This window comes from Anser cygnoides, chromosome 8 (genome assembly GCF_040182565.1).
Source record: "Anser cygnoides isolate HZ-2024a breed goose chromosome 8, Taihu_goose_T2T_genome, whole genome shotgun sequence".
Lineage (NCBI taxonomy): Eukaryota > Metazoa > Chordata > Aves > Anseriformes > Anatidae > Anser > Anser cygnoides.
Window position 1 is genome coordinate 13,988,342 of NC_089880.1, and position 19,084 is coordinate 14,007,425.

General features: G+C 57.6%; 1 protein-coding gene across 3 annotated transcripts; it reads left to right on the forward strand.

Annotated features, from left to right (window-relative positions):
• Positions 1 to 1,943: 1,943 nt before the first annotated feature.
• LAMC2 (laminin subunit gamma 2) lies at positions 1,944 to 18,979 on the forward strand. 3 transcript variants are annotated; one of them, XM_013191478.3, is made up of 23 exons: positions 1,944 to 2,171; positions 5,211 to 5,399; positions 6,136 to 6,265; positions 6,902 to 7,000; positions 7,255 to 7,391; positions 7,667 to 7,789; positions 8,062 to 8,251; positions 8,557 to 8,669; positions 8,986 to 9,204; positions 9,821 to 10,000; positions 10,512 to 10,745; positions 11,391 to 11,527; positions 12,165 to 12,318; positions 12,601 to 12,806; positions 13,099 to 13,178; positions 13,646 to 13,783; positions 13,967 to 14,111; positions 14,344 to 14,493; positions 15,027 to 15,141; positions 15,559 to 15,758; positions 16,359 to 16,517; positions 16,606 to 16,705; positions 16,915 to 18,979. In XM_013191478.3, exons 1-23 carry the CDS (start codon positions 2,030 to 2,032, stop codon positions 17,163 to 17,165), a joined length of 3,591 nt encoding a protein of 1,196 aa, XP_013046932.3. In that variant the 5' UTR covers positions 1,944 to 2,029; the 3' UTR covers positions 17,166 to 18,979. The 3 variants fall into 3 exon arrangements, with proteins under 3 accessions (XP_013046932.3, XP_047929310.2, XP_047929309.2); XM_048073353.2 differs by lacking the exon at positions 1,944 to 2,171 and adding an exon at positions 3,027 to 3,862; XM_048073352.2 differs by lacking the exon at positions 1,944 to 2,171 and adding an exon at positions 3,971 to 4,290.
• The last annotated feature ends 105 nt before the right edge of the window (positions 18,980 to 19,084 follow it).

Genomic DNA, 19,084 nt, shown 5'->3' on the forward strand with positions numbered 1-19,084 from the left:
GGAATGCGGTGGTTTTGTCTCGCTACTTAAAAATAATGAAAGAATCAGACAAGACAATCTTGGTTGTCAAATGTCAATATGCCACTAGTGCATTTGCGAAGCTGGTTTCCTTGTTGTGAACTATATTAAGACACAGTGTAAGCAATTAAAAGGGAGCAGCCTGTTTGTAAAAGAGAGTTGAATCAGTCAGCGGAGGCAGGTTAAACTTGGCAAATGGAGTCAGCAAAAGGCAGTGAATTCAGGCTGGTTGTACTAGGAGGTCACCACGGCGCGAGGAGGCGCTGAGGGAAGCCCTGAGTCACCGCTGGGTACATCAGTGCGCGGAGGCTGTTGGGCACCTTAAAAGGTTCAGGAGGAGACCTGAATGTTAATTAGCTCGGGTCTGTTAGCTTTGGAAGGAGCAGAGTGCCAGCCTGATTTGGGCTGGGCTCCAGTCCCTAAGGCAGAAAGGTAACTGCAGCGTTGGGCTGGGGGTGAACTTGTTGGGCACCTTCATCTGCAGGTGCTGGTGTCCGTGGCCCACTCGCGGTCACAGATCAAGGCAATAAGCAGTGCTGAGCTGCAGCATGAGCACCATCCTTCCCTGAGATCAGCCTCAGGGCTGCTTTCGGGGGTCACAGGCATGTGCCAGCGTCCCATTTCTCCTGTGTGTTTGGCTATGGGCAGGGCTGGGAGGCCCTGGTGTGGAGTTTCACACTGTTAGCAAAATTAATGCCACTGCTGTGCTCTCTCATTCCCGCTCCTCAAAGGAAGGTGGGAAAAAATATAGTGAAAATAGGCTCAAGGGTTGAGATAAGGACAGGGAGATGGTTCATGGTCCCCTCCCATGGGATGCTGTCCTTCCCAAACTGCTCCCCAGTGGGCTTCCCCCAGGCTGCAGCTCTTCGAGAAGAACTCCCCTCCTTCACTGACTTCGCTGTCTGCAGAGCTGTTTCCTCTATGTTTTCTCACTCCTCTCTCCCCACTGCTGTCATGCAGCAGCTTTTCCCTTTCTTCAAAACGCACTCACTGGCTCGGCTTGGCCAGCGGTGGGTCCTTCTGGAGCCGGCCGGCACTGACCATTCTCTGCCATGGGGCAGCGTCTGGGCTCTGCTCACCCCCGGCCACCCAAACCCAGCACACCCGGCCTCCAGACTGCTCTCCTCCCCTGCGGACGTGGTCGCGGCTGCCTCAGACGTGCGGGTGAGGAGCAAGGCAGAACTGCCTTCGGGTCTCACACGGCAAGTCTGCAGCCCTTGGGACCAAAACGCTGATGGGCACGGGGCTCCGGGGCGTCTGCTCCTCATCCTTTTCCAGCACAAACGCAGTTGTACTGGGCCAGGCCAATGGCCTGTTTAACCTCATTTTCTGTCTCAGGTGTAAAAGCAGATAAACACGCATGAGAGTCGCTGATAATTCCCAGCCTTTCTCCCATCTCTAGGTCTGGGGATTTCCTGAACCTGATGCCTGTAGATCCTGATAGCCTTTTTTTTTTTTTTTTTATTAGCATGTGTCCAAGCTGACTTCAGGGGCTTTTTGCATCCCCAGCAGCCTTTGGCTGTGGGTCCTGCTGGGCCCCTCTCCCTGCTCTGGCAGGGTGGCTCAGCGGCCCGGGAGGCTGTGCGGGCAGCCCCTGTCCCCCCTCCTCGGGCTCCCCATGATCTCATCCCCTCTCACTCCGCTACCTGTTGTGCCGTCTGCGTGCCCGGGCAGCCCCGCTCCTACGTGCCGACCTGCCTGGAGGGCGGTGGCAAAGCCCGTATGGAGGAGGGTGGACGGGGCAGAGCTGGGCAGCCGCCATCGAAGTCACGTTGTCCCAGCAGCCGTTTTCCCCGGGACGGTGCCGCCAGCAGGCCCTCGGGGTGCCGCGTCCCGTCGTCGGCAATGCCTTTGGCTGGCGGCAGGCGCATGTGCGCCTGGCTGCGCTGCTGGGCTGGGCTCCCCTGTTCACGGTGAGTCAGAGCAAGGCACCCGCGCTCTTCCTGCTGGGAGTGACTCAGGTGGAGGAGCTGATAAAAACCACCAGGGTGGAGGGGGAACACAAATAAGAATGGAGCTCAAGTGCAGCAGCCTGGAGCTGGGGCTTTGCGTGCCCAGCGCCTGCCACAGGGCTGTGGCGATGGCCAGGTGCTGGCTCGTGGTCCTGGCAGTGTCCCCGCTGCTTGCAGCCCTCAGCACCGAAGGAGGAGAAGGTGAGGCTTTCAGGGGGCTGGGGAGGTCCGCTGTGGGGCTGGAAAGCTGTCCTGCCGGCAGCAAAGCTGCCAACCCCAGGAATGTGGAGCCCTTTGGGTCCAGCAGCGCTCTTCTGCTGGGCCACGCTCTCCCCTCCTGCTGCTGGGGATAAACCCACACCCCTAAGGTGCTTCTCCTCAGGCTTCCTCTGGAGCTAAATTCCCGTGAGCACCTAGACCAGTTTTTACCAGCGTCCCTTTTGAGTAACTTGTTTGGGTGTAATTACTGTATTGCTTTCTGAGGAAAGCTTGGCTGCCTGGGTGGGATTTGGGTGTGAGCACAAGGATTGCACAGGGAAGGGGTTTGTTTGCCTGCCGCCGCTGATAACCAGCGTGTTTGCTGAGCCCGAGGAAGAGCTGGAAGCGTCCAGGATCCAGCAGCAACACATGCGGAGTTTGTGTTTCGTGCGAGCTGGAGCCTTACGGGATGCATGCAGTCCTAACGACCAGAATCAGCTCTTTACATGTTCTTCATAAACGTTGAGCAGCCTCAGTTGGTTTTGTTTGTTTCTCTGTAATACTGCTGCTTGGAAATAGGCTTGCAGGATTTGAAGCAGGTCCCTTGATATCAGATTTCATTTAAGCGCAGTAGAACATGATAGGGGAAAAAAGTGCTGAATGAGTGCGTTTTTAAAGGACAGACCTAATTTGGTTTGCTTGCTAATTGGGTAATTACTACAGCAGCCATAATTGTGTTCTAAAATACCGATGGAGATTTTTATTTTCTGCCTCTGCTCGCTGCCTTGGCTGCAGCACGCACGTCCCCGGGCGTTGGTTGGGGCTGGTTTAAGATTCTCCAGGGTGCGGGGATGAGCTAAGGTGCGGGGGGGGCTCACAGGTTTCCAACCCTTTGAGTGCGAAATGAGGGAGGAAAAAGGGGCTTCGGTTGCCTGAGCGGAGGTGGGCTGGGGTGTACGAGGAAGGTGAGGGGCTCACAGCTCTGAGCTGCTCTGGGTGGCAATGGCTGTTTGAAGATTTCAGCGAAGACTTGGAGGCTCCCGGCTGCGATTCTTGGCTTGGGGAGATCCAATGGAAGCTTACCAGGCTGCAGAGCACCTACGACAGCAAGCATGCAGACAAGCTGACGTCTCTAGCCTGGTGCTGGCTGCTGTGGTACATGCGTGCTTCTCAAAGTCGGCACCGCAGTGTCTGTAGCCAAGGCGCAGCGTGCTTATTCACTGCGTTGGAAAGAACTGTCTCCTTCTCCAAGCCTTTCCCATGGTGGGCTTTACATCAGCACAGCAACCAAACATTTTTCGTGTTTTATTCTGCTGGGTGGAAGCTTGGGGAGCGAGGTCCTACTGGATGTGTGCCCCAGACCTCCCTCATCCCGATGCGGCACCGAAGAAATCCGTGGGTAGGGCCTTGGGGCCCCCGGCTGCAGAGCGGCTCCTGTCCTTGGCTTCGAGCCCGCTCCATCTTGCTTTGCCTGTGGTAATGCTCAGCCTGCCGAAGGCCGCCAGGCTCCAAGAGAAGACCAGCAGCAGCGGTGAGGCCGTGGCACCAACCTGCAGTAGCACTGTGAACAGCTTCGTGTTAGCCAGCCCTGAATCCATGCCAAGGCTGGGAGTCAGCTCTCAACATGCTTCAGCCTTGGAGCAAGACCTGAGAACAGGCTTTCCTTCCCCGGGGAGCTGTGATTTGGCAAGCTGGTAAATCCTCTGGATTGTTAAATCCTCTGGATCGTGCAGGGCGAGGTGTGGGTGGGGTTAAATGCTTTAATATGGAGGGAAGGGGAGGGGACGGGCACCGAGCAGTCACAGCGTGCAGGCGAGTACAAATACCTTGGGAAACAAAACCCCATGGTGCTTCTTTTGGAGAATTTTTTTTTTAATCATTTCTGCCCTTTGGTCACTGGAGATGTCTACTGAGGCTCTGGGCGTTTCTTCCACACCGACCAAGACAGGACTTGGGCTCCTGCAGGTGTCCCCAGCAGGCAGGGCAGTGCTGGGTGCCAGGCTCCTGGTGGCAGGGCTGGACCAAGAGCCACACTTGCTGGAGCTAGGAAAGCTCTGTCCCTGTTTGCGCCGGGTTGTCATCGTTCCTCTCAGTATCAGGCTGGGCTGAACGTGCTCCTCAGGTACACGAGTGCTGATGGGCATCCGAGGGCATCTGCCAGCACTGGCAGCGGGCCTGCAGGCTCGGCCTTGGCCCAGGAATGGCGGGGGCCCTGGGGCATAGGGGGGGGACAGAGGTCTTCGGCGGCTGAGGGCACCAGGGGGAAGCCGGCTTGGGACGGACCTTTGTGGGCAGCGCCAGGGCAGCGTGGAGCGGCTCCTGAGCAGGCTCTGCACCCTTGAGGGTCCTGCTTCATCCCTCAGGTCACATCTTTCTGCTGCCTGTCTTTGCCAGTTATTCTCCCAACCTCAGCTGCTCTAGCTGGTGGTGCTGCTGAACTGAGACACTCCTCTGCAGTAAGGCAGCTGGGGGGTGGGGACGAGGCTGGGGGCCAGGCTGTGCTGCAGGGGCTTGGGGCGTGGGCCCTGCTGGAGGTGACCTGGGGGGCCCTGCTGGAGGTGACCTGGGTGGCCCTGCTGGAGGTGACCTGGGGGGCCCTGCTTTCCCCCGGAGCAAGCGGACAGATGGGAGGACAGCACTACCTTGGCCACAAGTCCCTTTTCAGCGAGGTTGCATTGCCTACAGCAGCTCTCGTCCCACCTGCCTCCCCCTTTCGGTGCCACCTTGAATGTGGTGCACCGATAAACGTGCAGCTGTCGAGCAAGCGTAAAACATTCCTTGATGCTGAGAGCATGTCTTTCCTCCCCTCCCATATTTGCCCTGGAAATAACTGGCAGCAAAGCATGCCTTGCGCTGGTGGCACAGCTCTCCCCTGTGGAGCATGGCCTGCAGTGGCCATGGCTGGTGACTCTCTGGGGAGGGACTGAGAGCATCGCCGAGCTCATTTTGGGAGATTTGTGTGGCCTGGACTTGTTCCTCGGGTCATGGGCGGGCTTCGCAGCCAGTACCCTTCCCTCTAACCTCCTCTTTTCTTATCCCCAGCCTGCGACTGCAACGGGATGTCCAGACAGTGCATCTTTGACTGGCACCTACTGATGGAGACGGGGAACGGGTACCGCTGCCTCGGCTGCCTGGGCAACACCGAGGGCCCCCGCTGTGAGCGCTGCAAGGAGGGATACTTCCGCCAGCGCGACAGGGACTGCTGCCTGCCCTGCCGCTGCCACCCCCAGGGTACTGGGCCACCACCGGGGCTGACAGGGCGGTGGGGTTAGGGAGGCCTGAAGAGTTTGCTTGTTGGGTTTCTGCTGCGTTTTCCAACCCCGACTCCGTTGTGTGCATTCGCACCTGTGCAAGGCTTGGCTCAGTAGCCCTGGCAGAGCTTGTGGCTGGTAGGAGGAGAAAAAGAGGAGCAGAGAGGAAGAACGGCCCCCCAACAAACCCCAAACAGGCTGCGCTGCGGCAAGGTCTGCCCTGTGCCTCCTGCTCCCCTCTGTCCTCAATCTGGCAGGTGGCCAGGGCCAGCCAGGAGCTGCCCCACAGGGAACTGCTCCTGCCCTTGTCACTGGGGATGCCAACCAAGCCCCAGCATGGGGAGCCCAGGCTTTTGCTGGCCTCGTGAGCCAGGCTCAAGGTTTCTGCATGTTGCAGCATTTGGCAGGCTCCATGAAGTCCCTTAATTGCATTGTAAAAGTGAAGGGCTAATTCCTGAGCTCACAGCATCACACCTGGGGACAGGACGTGCTGCAAAGGGCCACCATGCTGCGGGGTGGGTGGAAAGCTTCAGCCCCCCCCCCCCCCCCCAGTTTCTCTGCCTGCTTTTCACATTGCTGCAGTTTTAAGGAGAAATGATGCCCGGGGCACCCCCACAAACATGAAAAACGGGTGGCAAGCAGAGAGAGCAAAGGGGGGGCTCCCCATGCTTTGAGTTGCTTTGAGTGGAAAAATCCAGCCCAGCTCCTCCATCCAGGGTCCCTCAGCCCTCAGTGCAACAGCGACGGCCGCTGCAGCTGCAAACCCGGCGTGATGGGCGAGAAGTGCGACCGCTGCCAGCCGGGCTTCCACTCCTTCTCCGAGGCCGGGTGCCAGAGACACGGGCAGTAAGTGCTGGCGGCCAGCCACGCGTGGGGACAGCCACGGGGACCACCTCCGGGGCTCTCCTGCGCTGGCCGGGGCAGAGGTGCTTTGTTTCATAGGTGGGTTTGCCCATGGGCGACCCATCTCCATCCTTGGGGAGAGCAGGGGTGGGCTTCCCGTCCTGCCTGCAGAGCTCACTGCCACGTGGTGGCACCAGAAGGAGACCTTAGCAGATCTCTGAGGCAACGCTTTACCACCCAGCTAATGCAGAACAGGCAGCAGCTGGGCGAGGTGATGTAGAACAAAACCAGCCCAAGCGCGGGTCTGCACAGTGTCACTGTCCTGTGTAGCGCCAGCCCTGCTGCAATCGCGTCTGTGCAAAAATTGCTGTTGGATGTAGGTGTTTATTAAGAGCAGGTCATTAAGAGAAGGACCAGACCCTGTGAAGAGCAGGACCAGCCCCCTTCACATGTTAAGCACCCTTGGAAGTGTCAGCATCATCAGTGCTGCAGCCCCTTCCTACTCGTTGGGCCCCACCCTGGTCCATCTGGTGTAGGGGGGGGTGGATTCTCTGATGTCTCGTATGACCAGTGCGCTGGGGCACCGAGCCCCCCGCTGATCTGGAGGTCACCGTGGTGTCCCTGCTGTCCCCGTTGCAGGAGCCTGCAGTGTGCCTGTGACCCAGCCGGCAGCACGGGGGAGTGCATCTCGGGCCGCTGCGTCTGCAAGGGCGGCACCACCGGTGAGCGCTGCGACAGGTGGGTGTCCGGGGGGCTTGGGGCACCGTGCCCGGGCTCATCCCCATCCCCACTCCCAGATGCTCACCAAGGTCCCCCCCGGGAGGGGAGATGCCTGCAGGCCTGTCCTTGCCTTGGGGCAACCCTGAAAGGCAGCAATGGGTGCACACGGCTGTCTTTGGAGGGTTGGTTGAGCTTTGCTGTGTCCTACAGCAGGCTGAGCAAGGGAGGGAGAGGAGAAAAACCACGCGAGCATCGTAGCCTTTCTTTTCCAGGTGCAAACAAAACTTCTATAACTTGGATGCCAGAAACCCAGCAGGATGCTCACCGTGTTTCTGCTACGGACACTCATCCTCATGTGTCAGTGCAGAGAATTACAGCATCCACAGGATCACCTCCAGCTTCCAGCAAGGTGAGGCCATCCCTGCAGCTGGTGTGCAGGGGGGGGGGGTTGTTGCCACCCTCCTGCCCTTGAGTTACCAGAGGAGCCCTGGACAGGCGTTCCCAGCTGCTGTCGATGAGGTTGCTGGTGTGGGTACAAGCAGGGTGTGGAGGCAAGCAGGTCAAGACATAGGAAATCAGAGGTTTTTTTTTTGGAAAGATGCAGCTTGCAGAAGATGCTGGAGAGCTGGAAGCACCCTTCCCTGTCTCTGACTGGGGGGTGCTTCCTCCGTGCTTGCCCTCCAGGTGCAGAAGGCTGGACAGGGGTCCGTGAGAATGGGTCCCCAGCTGAGCTCCAGTGGTCTCCACGCCACCAGGACGTGTTCATAGCGGCGAGGACGTGGGAAGCGCTCTACTTTGTGGCACCTGGTATGCACGGAGCCCAGCTGATCGAGGCAGAAGGGGGTGACTTGCAGGGGTCGGCGGGGGCTGGGGAAGGAGGTGGCATGGGCAGAGTGAAGGGACCGTCCTGGGGCAGGGAGGTGACACCCCCAGCGCTTCCCCAGCCTGGGAGGTGATGCTGGGGTCAGCCATTGCAGTGCTGCTTGGTCTGACCCTGCGGAGTGTGCCTTCAGGAGGAAAGCAAAACTTTAAGCCTGTAATTCCTTCCCTCTGGTCCTCTGCCCTGCTTCCATTTGCAGCCAAATTCCTTGGGAACCAGCAGCTGAGCTACGGCCAGGTGCTCTCCTTCGATTACCGTCTGGACCGAGGGGGACAGCAACCCTCCCCGCACGACGTGGTCCTGGAAGGAGCTGGCCTGCGAGTCACTGCCCCCTTCTTGCCTCCCGGGAAGATCCTGCCCTGTGGCGTCAGCCAGACGTACACCTTCAGGTGAAGGGGAACTCGGGATTCGGGCAGGGTGAGCCTGGTGGGCTCAGGGACCTAGCTCAGGTCCCTCAGAGGCGGCCAGGCTTAAGTGGTTTGGGTCGGTGCTCTGTGCATCTCTCCTTGTGGGCAAGGATGAGGGTGAGAGGGCGGTAGGAGATCTGTCCTGAGTCAGGATGGGGGCTTCGCTTGGTGCCGGTTGTGCGGGTGGAGGTTGTCCCCCGGTGCTTTGGGCACAGGAGGGAGACGGGAGAGAGCAGCTGGGACAGCTCACGGTCTTCAACACGGCTTCTACCTGGTCCCGTGCGCAGGTTGGATGAGCACCCCAGCAGCAAGTGGAGCCCCAGGCTGAATCACTTTGAATATCGCAGGCTGCTGGGGAACCTGACGGCCCTCCGGATCCGAGCCACCTTTGGGGAGTACAGTAAGTGGGGGGAGCCACAAGGGTACGGCACAAGGCTTAGCTCTCCTTGCTGCAGACGAGTCTCCAGCTGGAGACAGCCATGCTAAAAGGTGTTTAACAAAGAAAAACGTGTCATAACATGGGCCAGATGAAATCATGAAGGGCTTTAGCAGGATGCCAACAGCCATGGGGTGGGGGAAACAAGACCTTAGCTCTGGTCCACCTGCCCCCGCTCTTTGCGGTTGGCAGCGCAGCCTGTGTGTAGATGGATGCGGAGATGCAGGGGCTTGCAGAGCAAGCCGGGATCTTGCAGGTGAGCTGCTGCATCTCCCGCCAGGCACCGGCTACATCGACAACATCACCCTGGTGTCAGCACAGCCTGCCGCCGGCATCCTCGCGCCCTGGGTGGAGCGGTGCCAGTGTCCCGACGGGTACCAGGGCCAGTTCTGTGAGAGCTGTGCTGCTGGCTACCGGAGAGATGCTCCCAGCATGGGGCCGTTCAGCATCTGCGTGCCCTGCAATTGCCAAGGGGGAGGAATTTGTGACCCGGACACCGGTAAGAGGAGTCGTGACCACGTTGTGTGTGCTGGGAGGGCGGGGGTGCAGGGTGGCTGCCCGTGTCCCAAAAATCGAGCTACGGGGGGATGTGGGAGGGAGATCCCTGGCTTGGGGGTGGCTGGTGGTGGAGTACAGGAAACATCACAGATAAAACTCTCTAAAACCTAGAAAGAGCTGCTGCCTCAAATAAAAGAAAGGTACGCTGGGATCAACTTTGGCTTAGTTCTGGTTGTGGTCAGAAAAACATCTCCTATTGCCTGGGTAGCATTACAATCTTTTCTCACTTTGTGTTCTGAAGGTAGGGGTGGTGTGAACAGACATCAGTGAGTGATGTGAAAATGCTTCACTACCCATTTTGCCAAAGCAGCCTGCAGTGCTGCAATGTGAATTCAAAGTAACGAATGTGGATGAGGTTGAACATGGATGTGGTGTGGTGGGGCCTCAGCCAAATGCCCACAGCCCCCTTGCTGAGGGCACTGTATGTCCCCTCCTCAGTTCTGATGCAAAGGGAAAAGCTAGAGTTGAGTTGCTCATGCTCGGATTCGTGGAGGGTGTCCTGCCGGGGGGGGGTGACAGCAAAAGGCTTGTCCCATACCCTGTCCTTCCTCCCTCAGGCGAATGCTACTCGGGAGATGAAAACGTGGGCAACAGCATCAGCTGCCCGTTTGGCTTCTACCGAGACCCCCGGCCCCCGCACGGCTGCAGGGCATGTCCCTGCAACAATGGCCAGGGCTGCTCGGCAGTGCTGGGCAGAGAAGAAGTCGTCTGTGACCACTGCCCTCCTGGAGCCGCCGGTAACGCCCTTGCTCTGGTCCGTTAGCCCATCCCCAGGAGTTTTCGTGTGCTTTACGTGGAGCTGTAGGTGTCCGTGGGCTGGGTGGGCAATCATGCCTTCTCGCCGAGGCTTCCCCACCCGTGTACCCCACTGCTGCTCTCGCTGGTAACCCGGTGTTCAGGCAAAGCACCAGCACCCGTCGTGCCAAGGGCTGTGCAAATGTGCGTGCCCTGCCCTGGAGCTGCATGTGCTGTACATACACAGAGCTGTTCCTGCAATCACCTGGGAAAGTTATTGTACAAACAGATAAAGTGCATGGGGAAAAGGATCGATGGAGAGGGAGGGGAACAGTAGGACATGACTCGCCAAGGAAAATCATTGCACTCAGCTTTTGGGAGCTCTTTGGGCGCTCGGCATTTGGGAGGTGGCAGCCTTCAGGCACAGCGTCCCCATCCCCACGGGCTGAGGGAGGCTGGGGGCTTCCAGTTTGTGGCCAGGACCCTGAGCTTTTCTCGCCCTCCCTTTCTCAGGGCCCAACTGCGAGTACTGCGCTGACGGCTATTTTGGAGACCCCGCAGCCTCCCGGCCGTGCCGGCCCTGCCAGTGCAACGGCAATGTGGAGCCCAACGCCGTGGGGAACTGCAACCGCCAGACGGGCGAGTGCCTCAAGTGCATCTACAACACAGCCGGCTTCTACTGCGACCGCTGCAAGGACGGCTTCTTTGGGAACCCCCTGGCCCCCAACCCTGCCGACAAGTGCCGGGGTACGAGGACAGGGACGGGCGGGGGGCTGTGCTCGAGGACACAGCCTGGCTGCAGGAGGTTTCAGCAAACCAGAGCCCACGGCTGCAGGGGGCTGTGCGTGCGGCACCCAAAAACCACACAGCAGCACCCTGGGGCCAAGTAGAAGCGAACCTGCGGTGGGCACGGTCTGAGCACCGCGACTGGGGATGAGTAAGAAAGTCCATGCTGGCATGCAAGAAGGCTTAATGGACCCTGTACATTTGCACTTTGGCCTTGTGGCTTTTGGTGTTTGTTCTGTGCTCCAAGCCCTTGGCAGAGGTGACGAAGGGTGTTTGCTCGCGGTGCTTACCCGAGGCAAGCTGCGTTACCCAGAGCAGATCTCCCTCTGCAGCACGGGCAGGAGGTGCATGTTCCCCAGTGGTGGCAGGGCCCTGGGGACGGTGGGTGCTGCGAAAGCCAAGGCTTTGTCAGAGCACGGGGTGCCTTGTGGGGGTTGATGTGTGTCCTAGGGGCTTCCCTAGGACACTTCCCACCTGTGGACAAGTGGTGGGAAAGCGAGGTTGGAGGGAAGCAGGGGGAGGCAGTGGGTGGAAAGACGTGCCCAGAGCAAGGAGCAGGGAAGGTCCTCGTCCTTGGCCACTCTGACCTGTCTCCATGCTCCACAGCCTGCAACTGCAACTTGGTGGGGGCCGAGCCCCTGACATGCCGGAGTGATGGGAGCTGCATCTGCAAGCCTGGCTTTGAGGGCCCCGACTGCGAGCAGAGCGAGTGCCCAGCCTGCTATAGCCAGGTGAAAGCCCAGGTGAGTGTCCCTGTGTCCATCTGTCTGTCCCTCTGGGCAGCCCACTCCCTGCACAGAGCTGCGCGGATGCTCCAGCTCTGGAGAGCGTTTGAGCTGGTCGATCAGCATTTGGTCTTGGAGCAGAAAGGTGGGAGGGGAGACCATCCTTGTCTCCTGGCTTTCCTCCCCCAGAAGCACAGCCGGGCAGCAGATTTGCAGTCAGCCCCGAGGTGCAGAGCCCAGCCATTGTATCGGTGTGGCTGTTAGCAGGTGAAGCCCTAATGCTGTGGCCCCGCTGGCTCTTCATGGTGGCCCTTGTTATGGCTGTGATCAGCAAGGCAGCAGCTGAGCAGAAACGAGTGGCTTCGCACTGAAATGAATGCAAAGACACGGTTACCCTCAAGCATCTTGTCCTGGCTTTCCCATGAGAGGGAAAGGTGGTTCTGCAGGCTGCGCCTGAAGTTTGTGCTTGCATCTGACTCAACTGATGTAAAAAACAATGACCTAGAGCTGCTGGCCTGCTGTGCCCATAGCAAGCAGCGTTCACCTAAAAAACAACTCCTCGCTCCATATTTCTATGCTATGGGTCTGGCTCATGCCCTGGCCTCTCCTCCACGGGTTTGGTGGCCATGCACTGATGACCACCTGTGTTTTGCAGGTGGACCTGTACCTGCAGCAGCTGCAGGAGCTGGAGCTGCTTTTCTCAGAGGCGCAAGCTGGCAGCGGGGTCATGGATGAGGAGCTGGAGAGGAAGATGCAGCTGGCTGAGGAGACGTTGCAGGCCATCCTTGGAGAAGCTCTCAGCCTGCAAGGTACCACACAAGGGTTGCCATCAGACAGGGCTGGAGGAGTAGGCTGGGCGGGAGCAGCTTCTGGGGGTGCCTCTGTGGAGAGGACATTTGTCTCTTGAGAGAAATCGTTCAGGAGATGACAGTCTGGGGCAGCTGTGTGTACTTCCCTGAGCGTGTCCATGGCACGGGACCACCGAGAGTCCAAGGGAAGGGGCAACCTGTGTCATATCACAGTGTGGTTTTGCTGTCCCTGCCTTTTTGCACTTCATTTCAGCCACTGCCTCCCTCTTTCCCTCTTCCCAGCCTCCGACAGATCTCTGGAAAGCCGTGTAACCAGGATGAAGGGACAAGGGTCCAGTTGCCAGAGCCAGTTGGACGACACCAAGGCGACGGTGGAGAGGCTGAGGTCTCTCAGCAGGCAGTACGAGAGGCAGGTGCAGGACACCAGGCAGCTGCTGGAGAGAGCCAGGCTGGACCTGGACCGAAGTGGATCCACCCTGGGTCGAGTGGTAAGAGCACCTTTGTGTGACACGCTCTTAGTTCAGCCCAGCCACTAGGTTGAAAAAGTCCATGGAGGGAGAAAGAATTTGACGTGTTACAGTTATGATATTTGCTTTGTGAGCAGAGAATAAATTGTGGTGGATAGGACTGGCTCTTTCTGTAGGGCTGGGATCTGGAGAGCTGCAGGCAAGGGTCTCTGGGTGGCTCTGGAGGTTTAGCATGCCACAGCTGCTTTTATCCCTGCTGAATCGGATGCAAGGCCAGGGAAGAGCGATCACACCTCCCTCCCTCTCTCCTCAGACTATTGCAGTTTCACACTTCCCTGGAGGCTCAAACAAGTTCTTGATCCTGGCCCAAGAGGCTCTGAGGTTAGCCAACAGGTGAGTCCCTCCTCGCGGTGCTGGCAGGGGACCGAGAGCCTGCTGGGAACATGGCAGGGCCCAGTTTGGTGGCCTTGCCTAGCCCTGACGCTGCAGCTCCCATGGGCTCCGTACAAGTCCTGGAGCAGGGGAGACATGTCTGCTGGGTTGCCTTTGGTGTCCCCTGTTTCCCATGAGAATGATGTTGGGCAGTGTGTTTTACAAGCACCTTCCTGGTCAGAGTTTGGCCCGTGGGCATCCAGCTGGAACAGGCAGCATCTACCTGTTCCTCTGGTGCTCCTCTGCCCTGGGGAGACGCAGGAGGAACAAGCGAAGCAGATGATCCCAGGGTGCAGGTCCCCTTCTCAAACAAATCACATTTCCTGGGAGAGCCTGATCCAGCACCTCTGGATAAAACCGCAAAGGACATCGATGGAAGAAACTTGGGTGGGAAGCTCTTCTCACAAGGCTCCTCCCGTGCTTTTCAGCCACATGCAAGCAGCCAACATCATCGAGCAAGCCACGAAGGCGGCGCAGGACGACTCGCAGCAGGCACTGGAGCTGGTGCGCATGGCTGTGAGTGGGGAGGCAGCGGCCTCTGGTTCCCTGCAAGGGCTGCTCCAGAAGTAAGTTGATGGCTGTGTCTCAGCGGAGGGAAAGGGGCTGCGGGATGGAGCAGAGGGGTGTCCAAGCCTCTGTGTCCCCCCCCCGGCCTCCTCAGCTATGTTTCAGAAACATGCAGCTGGAGGCAGGACGGCAGGACTTGACTTTAGTCCTTGGGTTTAGTCTTCCACGTTGTATCTGCGCAGGTATGAGGAGCTGAAGTCACTGGCTGGAGGCCTGGAGTCCAAGGCTGACAGGACAGCCTCTGAGGCAGACAAGGCTTATCAGAGCAGCCTGATGCTCCTCAGCTCCCTGTCCCGCCTGACGAAGACCAATTTTGGGTCCTTTGAGGTGAGGGCTTTGATCCTGTGGGGCCAAGCCATCCCCTTTCATCCTGCCCCTCCATCAGCTCATCCTGTTCCAGGACCCCATCCCAGCTGGGCCCTGGTTGTCCCACTCCTCACCCTTTTGCCCCTGCAGCTGGCTGTGGTACGAGCATCCATCGCTGCTTGCCACAGTTCCCCGTGAACAACAGGGTGACATTGAGCCCCCCCAAGGCAGTGATCCCATCTTTGTGTTTCAGGGGGAGGCAACCCAGCTGAAGAAGGATGCAAATGCTCTCCTGAGCATGGTGGACGTGTACATGGCACAGTACAGGCAGCTGCAGAGCCGCACCGGCCTCTGGGAAGAAGAAATCAAGCAGCTGCTGCAGAGAGGAGAAGGCGAGAGAGCAGTAAGTCACTGACCGAGTCACCTCGAGCTTGAGCTGCAGGTGGCGTGTCCCTTGCATTGCAGAGACTATGCACTGTCCTCCCCTGTGCCACAAAGGGGCTGGATGTCACCCTGCCATGCTGCGGGATGGCACATTTCCCCAGACACAGCCTGTTGGGGTTGGTCCCACCTTCTTCTGGTTCTGCCAGAGCTGGAGTGAGATGCCACCATGCGCTCAGAGCTGCTGCTGCAGGCTCTCCCTAGCACACCTCCTCCACGTGAGGCAGGTTAGGGACCTGCTCCAGGACAGACTGGAGCTAAGGTGGCTCACGGTGGCTTGAGCCGGTTGAGGAGCGCTCATGGTGCTGCTGATAGATCAGGCTGTGGTAACCTGGGTTCAGGGGAAACAGAAGGCATTTGGGAAGGGGCTTGCAGTCTTCTCTCTCAGCACAGCTCCTTGCAGGCTGCTGCTGTGGTTCTTGTGACTGCCCTGGGACCATCTGATGCTCCTGTGCTGCGTCCTTCACCTCATTGTGTCCCCTCGGTCTGTCACAGATGCTGACCCAGCTGCTGTCCCGAGCCAACCTCGCCAGGAGCACAGCCCTGCAAGCCATGAGTGCCGGCAACGCCACCTTTTATGAAGTGGAGCAGATCCTGAAGAGCCTGCGGGGTAACCTTGTGCTCCTGACCTCTTCCTTGCCCCCAAATTCCGTGTTACAGCTGAACGTGCTCAGTGGGCTGCAGGTGGCCTCTGCCAGAAATGTCCTCAGAGCCGGGGTGGTGGCATCACATGCTGCTCCGCACCGTGTCTGTGGTGGGGACATGCTGCCCAGGGCCTGGTGATGGTCCCAGTGCCCCCAGGAGGCCAGCAGCTCTCGTGAGAAGGAGCAAACACCTGTAGGAGATCCTCTCTGGCAATTGCTCCTCTCCTCCTTTCTTACTTGTGCTGTCACCATTGTGGCCAGACTTTCTGGAAGATGAGAGAAGTCTAAACCAGGCCAAGCCAGGAGGAAAACCCTTCCTTTTCTCCCCCTCTTGAGTTCTCACGCAGGTAATGCCACTTCATGCTGGTGTGCATTTCTTTTAGAGTTTAACCTGCAAGCAGATGACAAGAGAAGGGAAGCTGAAGATGCTATGAGGAGGCTTCCAATTATCAGCAGCATGGTAGCAAGTGCCAGGGAGAAAACAGACCGAGCCGAAAGCATCCTAGGCAATGCTGCTTCCGAATCCAAAGCAGCCAGCAGCATAGCAGGAGAAGCAAAGGAAATCACCATGGGGATCCAGCAGGTGAGGACAAGCCCTGGTGCTATTGCTGGCAAAAAGAGGTTTGGACGGACAAACCGTGGAGGAGGAGATGGTTGGTGACCCCTGTGGTCTTTGTGGTGGATGTGATGCATTGGCTTTTTTGTTGACTTTTGTCTATAGTGGATCGTGCAGAGATACCTGAGGTAGCTGGAAAAGAGTGGGTGCATGGGGATCTCTGCAGGCAAAATTGTCCCATGGGGATCTCTGTAGTATATTTCTGTAGCCACCTCTTGGTGACCAAGGGGATTTTTCACCCTGAGCCCTTACCTGTCACTGCTATGGCCAGAGTTGCTGACAGGCTCATGAGATCCCAGGCTTGGTGCTGGTGGGTCTGACACCCAAACTGCACGTCGTGATTCCCCAGGGACTCAACAGCATGTGCCGGATGGGCTGAGCCCTGATCGTACAAACAACTCTCTGCACCAGCTGGTGAGAGCACATGAAGGACGCAGGAGAACCTGTGATAACTTGGGTCCCAGGGTCCCTGGAAGGACCCAGTTCCCACCAGTTCCACGCCCGGGTGCACCCAGAGTGATTCCAGCCATTCTCTGCCCCCGAGCAAAATGCCTCTCCCTTCTGTAGGAGCTCACACGGCTGAAGTTGGAGGCCAACAAAACGGCTGACGGTGTCCTCGCCCTGGAGAAGGCAGTAGCAGCCCTGCAGCACGAGGCCAAAGAAGTGGATGGAGAATTCAAGGGCAAGATCTCAGAGGTTGAGGCGGATACCGCTGTGATACGGGAGGTGGGTCCCTGGCTCCCACACCTTGTCCCCTTCCCTGCTGACATTTGGGCAAGGCTTTGCTTTACAGCTTCCACCTTGCATTCTTCAGACAGCTCAGGAAGCTCAAAGTGTCCATTACGAGGCTGACCAGGCAGAGGTGGCCGTGCAGGAGACACTAAGTGCCCTGGAGGAGCTGCTGCATCTGATGAGTAGGTTTTGCAATGTTGCTGTAGCCATGTAGCTCAAATCAGGCCACCACTGGGCTCTGCGTGGGGGTGCCGAGTGTTTTGTGGGAACTTGCCTCAGATGACACCTGTAAATTGGCTGGAGAGCAGGGTAAAGATGAAGTATCTAGGAGGAGCTAGTCCTCAGCCTCCACCCGTGGTTACTTATTCCTTGTTTCCCTCCCGTGCAACAGACCAGCCTGGTGCTGTGGATGAAGAAGGCCTGAAGCAGCTTGAGCTGAATTTTGGTAAAGCCAAAACCAAAACCAACCGGCTGAGGAAACAGATGTCAGAGCTGGAGCAAAGAGCCACGCTGCAGAAGGTCCGGGTACAGAAACTGGACATGAGCATTGATGAGATCCTAGCAGATATTAAGAACCTGGAGGACATCCAGAGAAGTCTTCCTCCTGGCTGCTACAACACAAAAGCCATTGAATTACCTTGAGCCAGCTCCAGGAAGGCTGCAGCCTGAGTCAGGCTGAAGGTGGGAGAGCCCGGCCCAGCTGCTCTCCCCAGTCCTGGCAGGATCAGCTGCATTGGACTTGTGTCAAACTAAACTTTACATTTGAGTTTAGCATAGCAGCTGAAGTTCACGTTGTCACGCTGGCCTGGGAGAGTCCCTGATTTTCAAAATGATCCGTCCCTCAGTTTCAGGAGGAAGGAGACACCGGCTTGCATGAAGGTGCTGCTGACTGAGGAGCCCATTCCTTCTGCGGTTCTCCAAGGTGCGGGGGGGTTGCTTGATGCCAGCCTGGGGAGTTTGCACAGTCATGTTCTGAGCCTGAAGCTCAGGGCTGAGAGGTTCTCCAACCCCTCTGGATCCCCTCTCCTGGTCTGGTACACACAGAAGGACTGAAGTCCCTTTCCTTGCTTTTCACACTGCCGCCACCTCCTTGTGCTCTCTGTGGGGCTTTCCTCACCTTCTGGAGCTCAGCAGGCAGGGACTGAGCAGCGTGAAGTGGAAGCTGGGATGAGTTTTGAGCCACGGCACTGGTGATGCTTCTCATGGCTCTCTTCTCCCAGCTTGCCTGGTCCTGGCCTTGCTGGAAATGGTTCTGGTGTGCTTTTTTGTTATGGCTTAGATTCAGCATCAGATGCTGCTGACAACCCCTTTTGTAAAGCTGCAGGTCTTCCACCATGCATTGCAGGCAGGTGGAAGAGAGAGGAAAGAAAATGATGCCAGTTGGCTTGGAGCTCGGGGTGATGTGCTAGATGGAGGAAGAAGGGGATCCTGTACTAGCAGGTCGGTGGAGGAGGGGACTGCTGGGGCTTCTCAAGTGGAAAGTCTTTCCTCTGCTCCACCTGTCCCCTTCAGCAAAGAGGAAAGGACACCCTTTCTTTTTGGGTCCCAAAGCCCTTGAGGAATGGGTTTTTGTCAAAGCTCCTTCTGGGCAAACATGGGTCTCCCTAGCAGCCCATCACACACACATGCACACAAGCACAACTTTCCCTTCTGAGACCGGTCAGTTTGGTACCAGGCAGCTCCCTGGATGAGCCCAGGAAAAGCAAAGTTGTTTCCCCTCTGCACAGGCACTTAGGACCTGAGGCACTTGTCCCAGGAACAGGAGCTTTCTCTGGGGGAACCACAGCCAAAAACACTGGCATCTGAGAGCCCAGTCCCATCCTTGCTGCAGTGCCAGCGCTTTAATTTGATCTGTTTTAGAGTATTGAAAATGGCTTCAATGTTTCTCCACCTCTGGTTTGGTGCTGCCCGATCCCTCCCCTTCCTCAAGTGTGGTGCGGGATGTTTCGCAAAGGGCGCTAGACCTGAGTAATTGTGCACGGGTTGTTTCTGCCATAAGTTTTTTCTGAGCAGAGCGTGGAGGAACAGAAGCCTACAATCCTCCCTTCAGCTACCTGCAGCTTTCCTGCGGGCCCACCTCCCTTCTGACACCATTTCCAGCTTCCTTTAGAGGCCATTTGGGGGAGCTCTCAGGTGCTGGTCAGCCCTGCTGAAGCCCACTGAGCAGCATGGTGGTGAAAGAGGAGGCTCTGGACAGAGGAGGACATTCTGGGGGACTCACCCACCCCGTTATCTCTGATTCTCTGGTAAAGCAGTGCCTGTGCTTTTGCTTGATAAAGGTATACTGAGTAATTGTCTGTGTTGTATTTGTATTTAAGCAATATTCTTGCCTTTGGCATGTTTTCCTTCTCCCGTTGTACAGCATAGGACAGGTATTACGGAGCTGACTTCATTATTCTGTGAGTTGGGTTTTTGAAAGGGAGGAGGCCAATAAATAATGAATACTTTTGGCTGGCTGTTGCCTACTGGTTTCTCTTCTCCAGTGCCATGCTTTGGCGAGGATGGCCATGAGTTCTCCCAGCAGCTTGCACTCCTCGTGCTGACTCTGTCTTGGGACTGGT

Coding starts and splice junctions, on each gene's coding strand:
- LAMC2 (XM_013191478.3), top strand. CDS start 2,030: ATGGAGCTCAAGTGCAGCAGCCTGGAGCTGGGGCTTTGCGTGCCCAGC. Junction 6,266..6,901: donor GGGTGCCAGAGACACGGGCA/GTAAGTGCTGGC, acceptor TCCCCGTTGCAG/GAGCCTGCAGTGTGCCTGTG. Junction 13,179..13,645: donor GCTCTGAGGTTAGCCAACAG/GTGAGTCCCTCC, acceptor CGTGCTTTTCAG/CCACATGCAAGCAGCCAACA.